The 17031-nt window shown below is 43.6% G+C and overlaps 1 protein-coding gene across 3 annotated transcripts in view; it reads left to right on the top strand.

Moving 5' to 3' along the window:
- Positions 1–17031, top strand: part of raraa (retinoic acid receptor, alpha a) — a 166062-nt gene that overhangs the window by 113850 nt on the left and 35181 nt on the right. For 2 of the 3 annotated variants that reach the window (XM_034106792.2, XM_034106793.2), the window contains exon 1: positions 12353–13314. The exons of the other annotated variant lie outside the window; for it this stretch is intronic. In XM_034106792.2, the coding sequence (XP_033962683.1) occupies positions 13137–13314 (178 nt within the window). In that variant the 5' untranslated portion in view covers positions 12353–13136. Of the gene's footprint in view, positions 1–12352; positions 13315–17031 lie in introns of those variants that run through there. 3 annotated transcript variants of the gene reach the window in all.

Genomic DNA, 17031 nt, shown 5'->3' on the forward strand with positions numbered 1-17031 from the left:
CAGATTATAGTGTTCATCTCATACGTCTCGCTCCCTGTCTTATTTTGGCTTTCACTGCCAGATGTATTCGTCATTAGTCTTTTGTTTTCTTATTCTTCCAGGAAATGTTTAGCTCATTTGTGTTTCCTGCCATTATTTCATTTTCTCATCTTGTACTCCTGATACAATTTTGAACAGATTAAGAGGAATTAGTTTAAACAGAATAGCCTGACCTGTAGGGTGACATGTGCTATAGGCTTAAATGGACAACAGATCTTACTGTTTATATGTCACATGTACAGATTGTGACATTTCAAATGTACTGTATTGTTTGATTTAATTTCTGAACTATTCCTTTCTGTTTGAGTTACATCGCTTGACGTTAAAAAACTCTACACAGTTATGGTCATAGTTTCAAAGGACTTTGTCATATATATGTTACAGTGACTCACAACACACCAACATCCCCATACACACATGTACACATGTAAGGGGATTGGACCGTTTGGTTCAAGAGGTCAGAATGTGTGTGTGTTTGGGGTGTGTGTGAATGTGTGATACCAGTGAGGGCATTTGGTTGGTCAGGTGGAGGGGTCAACAGTTCAGACCATCTGAGTGCGAGGATTAAGGTTAAAAGTCACGCCTTAGCACCAGGTGTATGTAGGATGCGTGTCTGAACTGCATCTGGAGCAGCTGATACCAACAGTGTGCTCTGCCAATAAACACAGCATGTGTGTCTATCCTGTATATGTGCGAAATCTCTTATACTCTGGAATTGAAAAAAAGGTATGTATGGACGTATGAGTGTCTGATCCGGTCACAACATGGAGTCAGGTTAGGTCTACAGTGAAAGTCAGGGCTCAGCAGATTTGTCTTCCTACCTGGGATGTGTTTGGCCCAGCCGATGTTGACCACCAGCTCTCTGTCCGCCAGGTCACACAGCGTAGTCAGGGCCTTGATGTCGCTGTCTGGTACTGTCGGGTCAGGCATGGCGTAAATCTTCTCTGGCTCGGCCACCAGCAGGTGAGAGACGATTTTGTTATCTGCAAGGCAGCCAAAGGCAACTGACATGACCACCAGACAAGGAGAAAGACACAGAGACAGAGAGATGGTGAATTTTTGCCGTATTAGGGCGCAAGCTGGTCCACACCAATCTGGTGCACACAAGTGAAAGGTCATATACAAAGTCCCTTTAACATGGATCTCTCGATAATACATAGGTATGGCATAAACAAGTCCGAAGGTATTGAAATATGCAGCAAAAAAAGTAGCTGACATGACAGTTAGACTAGAATAAAATAGGAAGACATGTAGCCTGTAAGTCAACACACAATACATTTCATATACTGCATAGTATACGGTACACAGATCCAGTTTAAATATATCACACATACAGCATTTTGTACATAACATATATAAGTGTGTGTACACAAGAGTGTGTGTGTGATTATTGTATACAAATAAGAATATAAACAAATGGAAAATGTTTTTTTAAATCTCAAATACCTATTTTGTACAGTATAATGATAATATATACAGCAAACAAACAGACTGACAGCCAGCTGAGGGTATTTTCCCATTTTATATCAAAGTGTGTAATGGAAACAAGATCAGTTAGGAGGATTACAATGCTTTGTAATGTTCTGTGGAATTCTGCAACAATCAACCAACAAATAATTGATTTGATTCCAGTAATTTCGACTAAAGATTACACAAGATAAGAAATGTATTGAAGCCAGTTTAGAAGATGCTTCAAGGTGCCATTAAGGTGATTACAGCTGGTGATTCAGGTTGCCTAAAATGTTGTCTTCTTTATTGCTGCTTTAAGAAGCTTCGCTGATACATACAGAAGGGAAAGATAATACTGAAAGCCAAACAGCTCAGCTGGTAATGGTGACATGTGGTGATGAGATCTCTATGGCCCATTAGTAACAGACTGATACCCTGCTTCCAAATTAATCCACTAATCAAGCATGGGAATAATAACAGAGGATAGAAAAGCAAGAGAGGGATAGAGGGAAAGAGGAAAAGAGTAAGGCAGATAAGCAAAGAAAATTGGGAGAAGACAGACAGGTAGAAAAAGAGCAATGGACAGATTGTAAAAGACAGACAAGAAGAGTGGGGAGAGCGACAGCTAGATAGAGATAAACAGCAAGAGAGTGAAACAGAGTTGGGGGGATGAGTTGTGTATTGATCTAACACTCTCCGCCCCCAATTCTGTTACATCCACACACAAAACACACACACATTTGTTCATAGATATATTCTTTCCATCCTCTTCCCTCTAGCTCCAGCTACAGGGTCGTTTGAGCCAAACCAATCCCAGTCACAGTGCAGTATCTGTGGGTAAATCTTATTTAATGTTTCCCTAATTAGAATCAATGGAAGCCCATTTCCAAACCCTGGGCTATTGTTCTGTTCTCACACAATCAATGGGGACGCTGAGGCTGGGGATTGGGCTACAGATAGATGGGCTGTGTGCGTGTATCTGAGTGAGACAGAATTTTTTTTGTGTGTATTGACTATTGTGTGAGAGAAAAAGAACAAGAGAGACCCAGGAAGTCTATATCAACGCTATAGTTTTTGTGTTCAGCTCACTGAGAGATTTGTGTCCATACATAAATAAATGAAATCCTAAATAAATATTTAGAGTACCCACTGGTGAATCTAGTAAATAACTCATTTTTTAAAAAAAATTCTTACATGAAAAAACTTGTTAATATAATAACAGGACTCGAGACTAGTTTAATTAAGTCATCTAGTTAGCTGGAGCACACAAATGCTCTGTACTTAATATGCAAACACACGCATAGTGTACACACACACATATTATCCAATCATTTCAATGATTAGTAGTGCAGAAGTCCCGTTAAGCTGTGTTGGAGCCATTCAGCATATTGGCCTAAAGCAGAATATGCTCCAGCTTTAAGCAAAATGGGCTTTGGGGACCAAGCTGCTAAACACTGCTCAATCTGCACTGCCCGTGTGTATGCGTGTGTGTATGTATGTGTATATATGTGTGTGCGTGTGTGTGTCATGTGTGTGAGCAGACGCTTAGCTAAAGAGCTAACTCTAGTTTGATGTGGTTGCCAGGTTGGATTTAATCCGGATTAGGGTTCTGGCTGTTCCCTCCCTTCGTCTCTCTCCCTTCCTCCCTCTCTCTCTGAGAAGCCTTCTCATTTAGGCTCAGTCTCTCCCTCTGTCTCCACCTGTTCCCCTGTTACTCTCACTCACTCTCTCCCTTGTTAATTTTTCCAATCATCATGTTTTGGCAGTGGTTTGATTCTTTAAAAAACGCAGCCAATCCAGCCGGACCTAAATGACTACCTTTATGGTGAAATATTACACGTATAAAATATTATGACCGCAAACTGCTAGCAGCAGAGACAGGGAGATAAACTTGGTCCCAAACAGATGGGCTTCTCACTACCCTGAGTCTATTTATGTGTGTGTGTGTGTGTGTGGTGTGTGTGTGTGGTTGTGTGTGTGTGTGTGTGTGTGTGTGTGTGTTTCTGTGCATGTTTCTGTGCTTGATTCTGTTTTAATGTCCAACTGTCTCAATTAGTATACAGAATGATGGAAAGGCTTGTACTTCTGCTTCTTTCGGATCAACTCCTGCTACAATGTGCTATAATTTAAAGCTTTTCTGTTGATTTCTAGGGATGATTTTCCTTAAGCACTGTCAATGGTATGTCCTCCATTGTTCCCACTACACACTTTATCAGATGCTATTGTCACTGTAGCACAAATGTCAATTTGCAGAGGATGAGTTACTATGCACCAAGGACAGTATGCAAATGTCTGTCCTTGAGAATCACTGCTCAACCCTAGGAGAGAAAAAGGCTGTCATATATACTGCTACCAGTCTGAGTGAGTGTGTGTGCTCTTACATTGCTTCTTGGGAGGCAGAGCCAGCTGTGGGTTCAGGTATGGACTGTTGTCTGCATCTATCCGGCGTTTATACTTCTGTCTCCCGCCACGAACCCTGTCCAGACGAACGCCTGCAAGAAGGGACAGAAAACGTGTATCAAAACACTGTGCATGACTTTTGAACTCTTTTGATTGGTTAACAAGAATACAAGGAATATAAATAAAGATAATAAAAGAGAGGAAATGAGATTACATAATATGTCTGGGAGTGAAGTGGTGATAGCTGTTATGTTTCTGCAGTGCATACATGTGTGTGTTACGCATGCAGGCACTTTTATGTTATCGTCAAGCTTGTTAAACTCGCTTGCCTCTTTTGTTCTACAACTAACTAATTTATAGAGACACCATTTGAGTCTCTCTCTCTCTCTCTCTCTCTCTCTCTCTCTCTCTCTCTCTCTCTCTCTGTTAATTAATTGACACAAAGGAGTCCTAATTTAATTAGGCCTATCTCTCAAGGGATTGGATGTTACCGTGGTTACCACTTAAAGATGGATAAGGAAGACAGAGGTGTCATGTACCCTGGAGGAGGAGAGGAGAGGAGGGACGAAAAAAGGGCTATCAAATGTTACAAGCTAACATGATTTTTTGTATATACCATTCAGAAAAAAAATCATCAACAGATAAAGGTCTGGGAATTAGACCAACAAATATAGATAACACTTTCTGTTTAATGCTTTCCCATAGGTCTCCCAAAGCATACCCATTAAAAACAGTAAGCACTAAATGTATAGACTGACAGAGAAAGGAGGAAGAGGAGGGGGCAAAAAGAGAGAGCGAGCAAGAGAGAGATTTGCTAACACAGAGAGATTTAAATCCTCTGAAAAATGTGCTGACAATGACGAAGACAACACACCTTAGAGATTTAACAGAAAGACATCCTATTGGCAGCAAAGACAAAAAATGTCAGTGAGCATGTTTGTGCATTTTGTTGGCATTTGTGAGAGCACGTGATTCCCTGTTTTATTTGTGTTTTAACAGATACACGCTTTTATTCAAACCATCTTACAGTGTACTCATTTATTTTATGGTAATGTAGTCATTTAGAAAGCTCTTACTGACCAAGACCGCAGTCAACCCAGTGAACTGAACACGACATGCATCTGTGTGTGTGTGTGTGTGTGTGTGTGTGTGTGTGTGTGTGTGTGTGTGTGTGTGTGTGTGTGTGTGTGTGTGTGTGTGTGAGAGTGTGTGTATTCGTGCTTGAGACCAAAATAGGTAGACAGAAGGGCTGACAGTCCAGGTACAGTGGGGGGGACAGTGTCAGCAAACGGTCAAGAAACTCTTAACACCAGGGGGTCGTACGCACTCACACATTCAAACACACTCTTTCACTTCTCTCTCTCCACACACACACACACACACACACACACACACCACACACACACACACACCACACACACACACACACCACACACACACAACACACACACACACACCCACACACACACACACACACACACACACACCACACACACACACACCACACACACACACACACACACACCACAACACACACTCAATTTTTCACTTCTCTTCTCCTTACACCTACAGTAAAAGACTCAGTGCTGAGCTGAGCTCACTTTAGAAAGAGCCCTCTCTAACTACCTCATCTATTCTCCACCAAATTAACTCTCTCTCAGCACTGATTAATGATCAAATCTAAATGAATCAAATTAAAAATTGAAAATTATATTTCCAAAGCCCACAAAAAAGGACAGGATGAGGCTAGGGGGAGAGTGAGAGTGCTCTACCTCTTCTTAACAAATGAGCCTTCAAGTCATAAAGAATGGGCAAGAGAGGAGAGGAGGGAAGGTGAGGAAAGGAGAGGAAAGGAGTCGGGGGGAGAAAATGTAAGGATGAGGGAAAAAAATGTAAAGCGAAAAGAAAGGCAAGTGAAGTACAGAATAATTGAACAGGGAAGGGTAAGAAATGGAATAAAAGAGCGAGAGAAAAGAAATAAAATGTAGATAAAAATGAAAAAAGGCATTAATGGGAGATTATGATAAAAGAAAGTGTAGGAAAAAAAGGACAGGAGAGAGGAGTAGCGCACAGGTTGTGAAATAAGTGGAGAAGGGGAGAGGTGAGTAATGGATGGGCTTGTAAACAAAAGAATGAGACAAAAGTGAAATGAAATGAGAGAAAAGAAGGGATGAAGTGAGGGATGATGAAAGGAAATGAGATAGGAAATATAATAATAGAAAGGGAAAGAAAAGATGAAATCCACAGAGGTTATACGCCTTAATTATATACTTTAATTATTATGTCAACTAAAAGTACACCCCACTTAGTCACTTACCACACACACACCCACCACCCACCCACACCCACACACACACCCACACACACACCCCCCCCCCCCACACACACACACACACACACACACACACACACACACACACACACACACACACACACACACCCACACACACACACACACACACACACACACACCACACACACACACACCACACACACACACACCACACACACACACACACACACGTTATACAGCAGATAAACTGTATGTGATACCATATAATCATTCATATCTATTTTACATACATTTTTTTTAACAAACACGTTTTTCTTAACACTTTTGTCTCATGCTGTCCACACACTCTTGCACACACACACACACACACACACACACACACACACACACACAAACACCACACACACACCACACACACACACACACACACACACACACACACACACACACACACACACACACACACACACACACACACACCACACACACACACACACACACACACACACACACACACACACACACAGTGCACAGTGACAGTGTTGAAGGTGAGTCTTTCCTATCGTGGGAATATTGTTGTCTGTCAATAGCACGACCTGCACTGATCACATCAGCATAGATTTTACCCCGCACTGGCGTCACTCTGTGTCAGCGCACACGTGTGTGTTTGAACAGGTGAGGGATTGCGAGGGAAATGCCTTTGACACCTAAGTGCTTTTGAAAAGAGAAGCTGCGAGCATGAAAAACGAAAGATAGAAGAGAGATGTAAAGAGGAAGGACGAGAGAACATGGATTGATTTCAGATGGTCAATGATATGATAGGCGAATGAGAGGATGAAAGAGGGCGAGAAGAGGAGTGAAGGATTGAGTGGAGAGAGAAGTAGGAAGACAAATAAAATGATAGATTTCTGTTGATCACAGCTAAGAGAAAAAAGGATGACATAAAGCACGAGAGGAAGGGAGCATTTAAAGAGACAGGACGAGGAGAGGGAGAGAGTGCAGTTTTATGGTAATTGAAGTTGTAACAGGGTTGAAGTCTCTCTTGCACCTTAGACCTGGTTATCACCTTATGTGTGTGGTGTGTGTGTGTGTGTGTGTGTGTGTGTGTGTGTGTGTGTGTGTGTTGTGTGTGGTGTGTGTGTGTGTGTGTGTGTGGTGTGTGTGTATAGGTGTTTCTGTGAAACCCCAGTGTTGATGTAATAACATAAAGGGTTTTCCTATGTGGGTTTAACAACTGATGGGAAAGTAGATTGGGTAAGACAACAGAACCATTTAAGTCTGATGTGTTTGTGTACGTGTGCATGTGTGTCTATAAATGGTCTGCATGTGAAGAAGAAGCAGAAATAGCATGACAAAAAGGCTATGTGCATATAAAGCTGAAGAATAACCGGAATATGGAGAATTGTTCTTCTATCTGGTATATTTAGAATCAGCTTCAGCTAATTGTTTTTTAAGTCGGTGATGTAATCTGGCAAACAATCTTAAAAACGATCTTAGAGAAAGAAAGAAAAAATAAAGAGAGCATGAACTAAAAAGGGTGGAGGGGAGGTTAAGAGGAGAGTGTGTGTGGTGTCATGCAGTGACGTTTGTTTAGACCAGAACAGATCTGAACAGCCTCTGCCTGAGGCAGCGGGCAGGTGGCTGTCACTGGTTGTGAATACGTGTGTGTGTGTTTGTGTGAATGTAGCCATGTGTGTGACCATGTGAGGTCTTTAAAACATTGCCTTTTCCACATATTTATTTAAAGGCTGTGCTTATTAAATACACCAATACACTTAAACAACTACTGTACATTCAACATTTAGGAGATTAGGCCACTGTTTATTATCACCATTTAAAAATAAATAAATATTGACAACATTAGCGAACAAACTTGCTCAGTTTAATATATGTTCCTGAGAAATATATGTTATTTTAACAATCAGAAGTCTTTTGTTGTTTAACTTAAATTTACTTTCCAAATGTGATACAATCTTTCCTGAAATAAATTGCTATTCCTCTTCTCTCAAGACAAACAGAAAGAAAGCGAACCAGATCTCTCGTCACACTGTTTCCATTATGGCTCTTTTCTAGCTGGGATGCAACCAGATGAGAGTCACACACACAAACAGGACAGACGCTACAGGGCCACATTTAGCTACACGTTTTCCCATGGGAGAACACCAGACGCCACCACTTGTCTGGCACTCCTCTCCTCTGTTTCTCCATCCTGTCCCTCTTGTCTCCTCCCTCCTCCCATCACTCGCTCTCTCCTCCTCCAGTCTTTCTCTATTTTCATCCTCTCCTTCCTATTTCTTGTTATCCCATCTGCACTATTCATTAACCAATCATCTGTTGGCCCACACACTGTTTTCCTTGTCATTTCATTAATCTTATAACATTTGCAATGACTGATATTTTCAGTCAGTCATCTTGATTGTATTTACTATGTGTGTGCAGCAATAAGATGGGCAGCAGGACTGTTTGAGCTATGAAGAGTCATGACGCACACTGCCAGCTGTATATACACAGAAAAACACACACACACACAACACACACACACACACACACACACACACACACACACACACCACACACACACACACACACACACACACACACAACAACACACACACACACCCACACACACACACACACAACACACACACACACACACACACACACACACACACACACACACACACACACACACACACACACACACACCAGCACCAACACCTACACAGACTGGGGCCTTCCACCCGATCTCACTCATTAGGTCTTAGAGGCCGTGGGAGCATGGCCAAAGTTGGCATGAGCTGTGTGTGTGTGTGGTGTGTGTGTGTGTGTGTGTGTTGTGTGTGTGTGTGTGTGTGTTGTGTGTGTGTGTGTGGTAGATTGACAGAAGACAGTTGGAAGCATTGCGGTGTTCATCGATAACTGCAGCTTGTTCTCACATCGAAGGGTCGGGCCCTCATTACACATTGGCTTGCAGTCGGGAAGCACAGCTGTTGGGTTTGGCTGGTGCTGCCTGTCCGGGCTGCACAAAACCAGCTGTGTAAACACACACACACACACACACACCACACACACACACACACACACACACACACACACACACACACACACACACACACACACACAGAAACCGTAATAGCAGCAACGGGAATGGAGTGGTAGTTTCAGGTAGACTTAAAGACAACCTCGTCACACACACACTCGCAAATAACCACACCGACATGCACCAGGGGACATGTGGACCCGGTGGCAGGAGGCAGTCTGGAACCATGCCAGCAGGTATGAGTGGGGGGTGGATTATGGTGCATCATCACAGTCATAGCATAATACTGCTGACAGCATGTTTTGCCCCACAGTGTGACAGAGACCTGGACATCTCCTTGGGGGGAGGAAGGGCAAGGAGAGCACTTTTACTGCTTCCTAACACCCAGATTGTGCGTAGAATGAAGGAGAGTGGGGGCAGTAAAAATAGTTTGACACCCTCAAGGTCCAGCCGGCAATCTCCTCTCCGCCCTTGCCCATAAAACACTTTGAATTGCCTCCTAAAAAATCCTTCTCCCCACTCTCTCCCCCCCCACTACTCTCCGTTGGGCTCTTCCGAATCAAGGACTCTGTTTTTACCTCTGGTGGTTTCCCTCTATTATACGCACTTACATAACCGTTTATCTCCGCAAAAGCATCCGTGCCTGAACGAGGCTTTCATCAGGCCCCTCCATCCGAGGGCCTGGACTTTGTGCAAAAACACTTTGAAGGCTGAGCTACATGCAACAAAGTCTCGCCTATCGGTGTCAAGTTAGAGAAACCATACGCTATCTCATTCTCTCTGGTTTTGCGTGCAGCTAAAGTACTTTTTTGTGTTTTTGTGTGGCACTTATTGATGCTGGGCCAAGATCAGCCAATGTTGGACAAACCTTGTGTCACTCTTTTACTTTTCACAGTCAGGAAGATGCATTACAGACCACAGGTCACCGTCACTTCCCTACATTAATGATACAATAATCAAGTGTGTATGCTCATATTACGTGTATGGTTTTCTGTGTTTATTTGCACTCTTACAGACTGGCACCGCCTGGCACTAAACCAGCACTTGTCTTTTCTATTGATGTGATGTAAGGCAATTCCCTATACCCAAAAAGCACTTTAACACTACATTTGTTTTATACAAAGCATCTGGATTTATTCAGCTCTTTTTGAGGATGACAAAGTTGCTTCGTTGTTTAAAAATATGTAATCAAGCTGTGAGAAAATGACTTTTTTTCAGGCCTAATCTTGTATGCCTCCCCCTTCATAATAAGCAATGATCAACAATCCGTTATCTCTTAGCTTGTTCTCTGCTATCACAGAGTATTACCCCAGGATGAATGCTCTCCCCTCGGAGAAGAAAACAGAGACTGGAAAATTAGCATTTTCTGACAGCCATTACTCATAGGGCTAATCCTGTCAAGGAATGTGTGGCTGTGCTATCAGGGTCGCCGCGGCCAGGCCTGTGCATTGGGCTCTTATCAGGCAAGGTAAACACACCGGGGCCTGCATTAAATAAGTGTCACAGTCAGCGGGGGCGGAGCAGGCCGAGCCCCCCTGCCAGGATCCATGCAGATAATCCCTCTCAGAAACCATGTTGGTCCGACCCAGCTGTGGCCTGTGGCTCAGGTGTGGGCGGGCGGGGAGGAGGAGAGTCATTGTTCAGGCAGGGGTGTAGATTGCAACACGAGTCACACTGGTTTTGGGCCATTTACACGTTAATGATGATACATTTAAAAGGGATGTTAATGAAGCTAATGTATTCTGTCTAAAGATGCATTCACAGGCCAATTTGGAATAGTAACATACCAAAAGAGTAGAAAACGCTTAATATTGCATGTAAGAAGTGGTTTTGTTTTCTAAATCTGCAGCCACAGAAACTGCCTTTACATATTTTAGACCTTGTCTGGGTCTTGCTCCCAATCAATTATAAAAATGCCAGACATATTCCGGATATGATCTTCCTTTTATTTATTTTTATTAAATAATACAGTTTTTCATTTTTGATGGTGTGAAGGTGAAAACAGTCACGTAATCCTCCATGTTCTCCCTAACAAAAATAACATTAGTACGAGTAGTGGGTGCCCGCGTCTTAATCTCGCCCACTGAATATGCACAGGAACTTGAGCTGACAACCCTACTCCAGATCACATGACCATCACAGGTCATTGTTTTTAAAAGCCGCAACAACATGACACATGGAAAAAGTTAGTGATTCTGTAATTGCCACTATATTCACCATTTACATTTGATTGAATGACTAGATTCATGCCTATAGAGATCTACGATATAGCTCTGGCATGGACTCAAGCCTGGTGGATGACATGTGCATGTTTAAATACAACAATGTTGCATGGAATGTTGCCGAGTAAAGGTGGAGTAACATTGCATTGGGAGTGGTGCAAGTCTGATGCAAAACAACTTCCTGGATGTAATTCCCCTGCACTGTGGAAAAGTTATGTGTCAGTTACCATGACAGGGTGCCACTTTGTTGCTCCATGTGGGTGAACTGGGGGCGCCTCTCTGGGGCAGCACTCGAGGAAAAGTGTAATGGTGTTACTCTGAGTGTACTAGGTGGGAAACCTTGAATAATGTGGGATGGGAGCGAGCCAGAAAGGCGAATCCGAGTCAGCCAGTGGGTCACCGGGAGTTGAGTCTGCCTACTTCCCCTGGGTTCAGGAAAAGTTCAGGCGCATAGCATTAGGCAAATTAGGGAGACAGGGCTGGGGGAGAAAAAAATCGGAGGGTAGGGACTGATGAGAGCATGGGGGAAAAGGGTCAAGTTAGTTGGAAGGAGGAGCCCCGAATAAAGAGTCAGAAAGGAACTTACAGGAAAACATAGCGAGAGAGATCCAGTCTGGTGAGCAATAAGATATGAAAGACTCATTACTGAGTTTATATAATCATGTTCTGGGATACGTTTTTATTCACCTACATTTGAGGGAGGACGGCCCCCTCCCTGCAGTCCCATAGATGTTAGAGAGAGAGAGTGAAAGAGAGAGAGAGGGAGATCCATGGTGACGTCCCTGAAGGGGTTTAAACGTAGGAGGAGCAACGCATGAAAGGAGACTGAGGGGGGGGTGGGGGGGAGAGCCGAGTGGAGGTGGAGCCAAAGCCCTCAGCTGCTGTGCCTTGTCACATTTTTGCAGAACATGATAGCCGCACGGCTCGCGGTGGGAATGATTTAGGCGTCCTCTCCCCAAAATACAAACAAGGTGCTGCTGCTGCGTGTTTTCCTGGGACCCTGGATATCAGAGAGCGGGGTCTGAAGGACAGGAAGCCGGTTGTTGTAGCCTAGCGCACGGAGGGAGACCGGTTCATTGACGGGGCTGATAGGAGTCCACCCGGGACAACCGACCGTAAACCCTAAAGGACAAACTGCAACTACACGGGATTTCCTCCTTTCCATATTTGCGCTTTTCATCCCATTGATAATTTTCCTGCCTCGCGCACTTGGGAGATTTTTATCCTCTTTTTTGGGATTTTTATTTTGTCTTTACGGTGTGGATACAGCCTCAAATGTTGCTCTGTGTTTGAGCAAGGCCGAAAGGACCCATATATATATATTCTGCTGAAGTTATTTTTATTATTTCTGTGCGTAAACCCAGCCGTGTTTCTCACATTGGACACCATGCAGATTGTTCTTTTAAATTATGTTTTCAAATTGAGCGCAGCCGATTAGGCTTTTCCAGACACTGATTCACTGCCTCGGTTTGGGGTTTCGATCAATACAGGAGCAAAAAAGATGCCAAATGTTAAAACGCTCCCACTGTGTTTGGATTTACCACTTTTCCTTCGATTTTAATGCAGTTTCCCCCTCGTTTGGCCCCCTTAGTTTCTACCTCTGTTGGTGGCGAGCTGAAAACCACAAGGCTCGCGTTTTCCTGCCACAATAGTTCGCTTTTTGATAATACCCCCTGCTATCGTCCTGCTCCGTATGATGTATGAGAGCGTGGACGTTGTGGGACTGACTCCCAGCCCGAACCCGTTTTTAATGATGGATTACTACAACCAGAGCAGAGGATGCTTGATCCCGGAGAAAGGACTGGTGCCCGGAGCGCCCCATCCGTACAGCACGTCCATCAGGAACCAGCACTGGAACGGCTCCAATCACTGTAGGTGGAACTCCATTTCACTAATTGAGGAACTTAAAACCTCCATGTTAAAGTGTGTATTCATAGGCTTTATACATGGCGAGTCATCCTCAGATTTATTTTTTAATCTTCAGTATTTAAGGCTTTTATTCCCGTGTTGCCATCCTGTTTTATCTCAATTATTCAAACCCGGTAATGTGCCAAACAGCGTTGCATGTTCGCCATCATCGAGCTTCATAACTGCATTATATATACTTGACCCACTTCCAGCTCTCTCTCTGCCTCTGTATGAGCCCCGGCTGTGTTTTTTTATTTTTTATTCTGAGAAACGTCTGTGAGACTGCGGCGCTGTCTCACAGGCCACATTATCCAAAGCGTTTGCGATCCAGAAATATGCACTTAATACAAACAAGGTTTTGCAAGCCAAGCCAACGTTAATCAGATCAAACTTTCTTGGGGTTATCCTCTTTGCCTCTGTAATCTGTATGGCTGCACCAACAGGCCAGTTCCTGAGCAGCACGGCCTCAACTGGACACTGCTGCCCATTTGATGTGCCAATGAGGATTTGTCCTAATTAAATGTATTTTAAAAGCAGTGTTGTATATAGGCTATAGTAGGTAGGCTGGGTGCAACAACAGCAACACACTGTGCTTTAGAAATATAATTGTACATCTTAAAGGTCATGAAATATATCTATCATGACATTTCAAGATAATATAAACTCCTATAATACTAGATATTTCATTTCTATTACAGGCCTTTCTGCCATGTCTAAAAATAGCGTGTCATTGCATGATGATTCTTTAAAATGTCAGTAGGACTTATTTAAAATGTGTGATTCAGTCACTGTGCATGTATGCGAGTTAGGTGTGGGTTTCTTTTCCGTGGGTTGAGCAACCACCGCCACTCATGGGAGATTTAAGTCTATTGATACGGTATCTGCTGCAATAAGAGAGTTTTATTGCGACAAGAAAGTATCAGCGAGGACGATCCCATTCTTTACCTCAAAGGAGCTGCACTGCACAAAGCTCCAGCAGGCCTTTATCGAACAGATAGCTCTGTTGTCTTTCACAGCTGAAGGAGTGTAAAAGGCAGGAATCTCCACAGGCTCTTAAGGGCCAATTTCCTTCTCGTCGAAAGACTATAGAAACACACGACAAAGGGAAGTTAAAACGGCAATTCCTGCACCGAAACCACTAAGAATGGTTGTGTGAGCGCTGTAGTTTTTCTCTGCTTCCTACTTCCAATTTGCATGAAATTCGAAATGTCTCTGGACTAAAAGGAGAAGTCTCGTGCATTTTTTTCCAAAGCAGGCTTCATAGTTTTTATCGAACTGACCCACTAAACAGCTCTAGTGGCAGCATTGATTCAAACCATGTGAGCTCGTCTGAGGGAGACTGTGGGGGTTTTGCCCAGGAAAAGACCTCTGATCCCTCACTCGACTCCACATTGTGTTGCTTGTGTGTGTGTGTGTGTGTGTGTGTGTGTGTGTGTGTGTGTGTGTGTGTGTGTGTGTGTGTGTGTGTGTGTGTGTGTGTGTGTGTGTGTGTGTGTGTGTGTGTGTGTGTGTGTGTGTGTGTGTGTGTGTGTGTGTGTGTGTGTGTGTGTGTGTGTGTGTGTGTGTGTGTGTGTGTGTGTGTGTGTGTGTGTGTGTGTGTGTGTGTGTGTCAGTTGGTGGGTGGGGGTTAGCATAGCTGCTCTTTGCCTTACTGCTTGAATGTAATAAAACATTTAGTGCACAACCGGGGGGGGGGGGGGGGGGGTTGAGAGTGGGGAGGCACAACATCCGTTAGTGTTATCACGTGGCTCACAGGCTTATTGGATCACAGGGATAGAAAACAAAACAGACACAACAGAGCAAGGTTTTTTTTCCTTTTAACCTCCCGTTCTTAAGCAGGAATCCAAGGCTCAAAAGCACGAGACAATCCCAAAAACATCTGCTGCTGCCTTTGTCTCTTTCTGGACTTTTCTAAAATACCAACTTCACAGACAGTAGTCTCTGCAGTCTCTCAGTATGTTATCCTCTGCACGTGGGTTTGGAAACAGATTGCTGATGGAGCTAAACATTTGTTTTACCCCCTTAGTGCTTTTCCTTTTTGGTCCTCTTGTTTCTTCAACCTCTCCACATTGGGCAACTATTCATTACAGGCTTTACAGACGGGCTCTCAGAGTGCACTCAATGGCATCTTCACAGAAGTAAACGGCCTCCTGGATCCATTAAGTGGCTTGGCGTGAATCCAGATCATAGGGGCGCTTCATCCCTGATGTTATTAGTCCTTTAAGGATGCTGCCACTTTAGTTGTTTGACTGTTACCATCCAGTTGCTGTCAGCGCAGGTTTGTCCAGATACAAACAACATCAGTGAGCTATAATCAGAGCAACTTCATGGGGGAAATACTCTGGCCTTGCAGATTAAATGCACTTGCTTTTTTCTGCCAGCCAGAATCCTTACAGCAATTATGGGCTCATGCATGAAAGAATGTGCATGGCCTTGTTCACATGACTGTCACACACTAAAAAATGGGGGGTATGAAGGATTGGGGGATTGCATGGTGGGCTCTAATGCTCACTAGCCCATAGACTTCTTGCTCTTTGTATTTTCTCTCAGGCTATCCACAGTGCTGCGAAAGAAAGCGATCACCAGGGATTTCCATAGAGAGTAGACGAGGCAGAGAGAAGGACAAGCGTTAGCTAGTTTGTCCTCTGAAGGCAGGTCCGTTTGAGTGGGCTATTGGACACGAACGCTTTGTGTCTGAGGGGCAAGTGACTGGCGGCTTAATCTGACTCATGTGGTATTTAAGTGCGGAAGTCCTTTTGCCTAGCAGGAGACGAGGCTCAAGAAAAAACAGATGGTATTTTATTGTTTTTCGGTGCAACGGACTGCATGAGCAGGAGCAATTCTGGGCAGTGATGAAGGGGGAGGTTGGTTGGAGTGGATACTTATGGAGAGGGAAAAAAGCAAGGAAGTTTGAGCTTTGCTGGTGAAGCGGAAACCCATGTGGTTTAGCTTTCTGAGGCCGAGGCACCAAGTCAATGTAGCAATTGTGTATAGCAACACACAGAAAACTGTAAGTGACGGATTGGGGTTGGCCTTGCGAAATAACTGAGAATTGCAATCCTTCCCCTCTTTATTTATATGTAAGGATTATGTTAGTCAGGGAATTGAGAAATACATAAACAGAGCAGAGAGAAGCTAGTTCTGTCCCCAAACATAAGTGAGTACTGTAGTAGTTTGGCATTGAAGGGAGGTTGCTTTCATAAACGGCTATAGAAAAGGTCATCTAAGGCAGAACATAAATACCACATTTAATTTCTTGATTAATCCACTGAGGAATTCTTGGCAAAGCTGATTACAACTGTCATAGAATTTACAACTTGTGACTTTGTTGATGTGAAACAGCATCGCAAATTCCTGGCCTTTAATATTGCTGAACTGGAGCCTTTGTCCTTAATGTCAATGCCAAGTCCCTGAGCCTTATGCTATTTTCCATGTGCTATTAAACGTCCATGGAGCTTGATGCTTTCATGGACATGTAGATGGGCGAATGACCTTTCCTCCTGGGGCTTTGTTGCTATGAACTTGATGGAAATGGTAGGATGGATGGACAGCATTGAGACAAGGTTCTTCCAGAGAGAGGGGGAAGCGTCAGGCAGTCTAGAGCCACGTCTGCCTAACCCCTCTCAGCCATGGGCGACAGTGATTTAGTAGCCTGAATGCCACAGAAAGTGTGTTTGTGT

The sequence above is a fragment of the Pseudochaenichthys georgianus genome, chromosome 19 (assembly GCF_902827115.2).
Source record: "Pseudochaenichthys georgianus chromosome 19, fPseGeo1.2, whole genome shotgun sequence".
Classification (NCBI taxonomy): Eukaryota; Metazoa; Chordata; class Actinopteri; order Perciformes; family Channichthyidae; genus Pseudochaenichthys; species Pseudochaenichthys georgianus.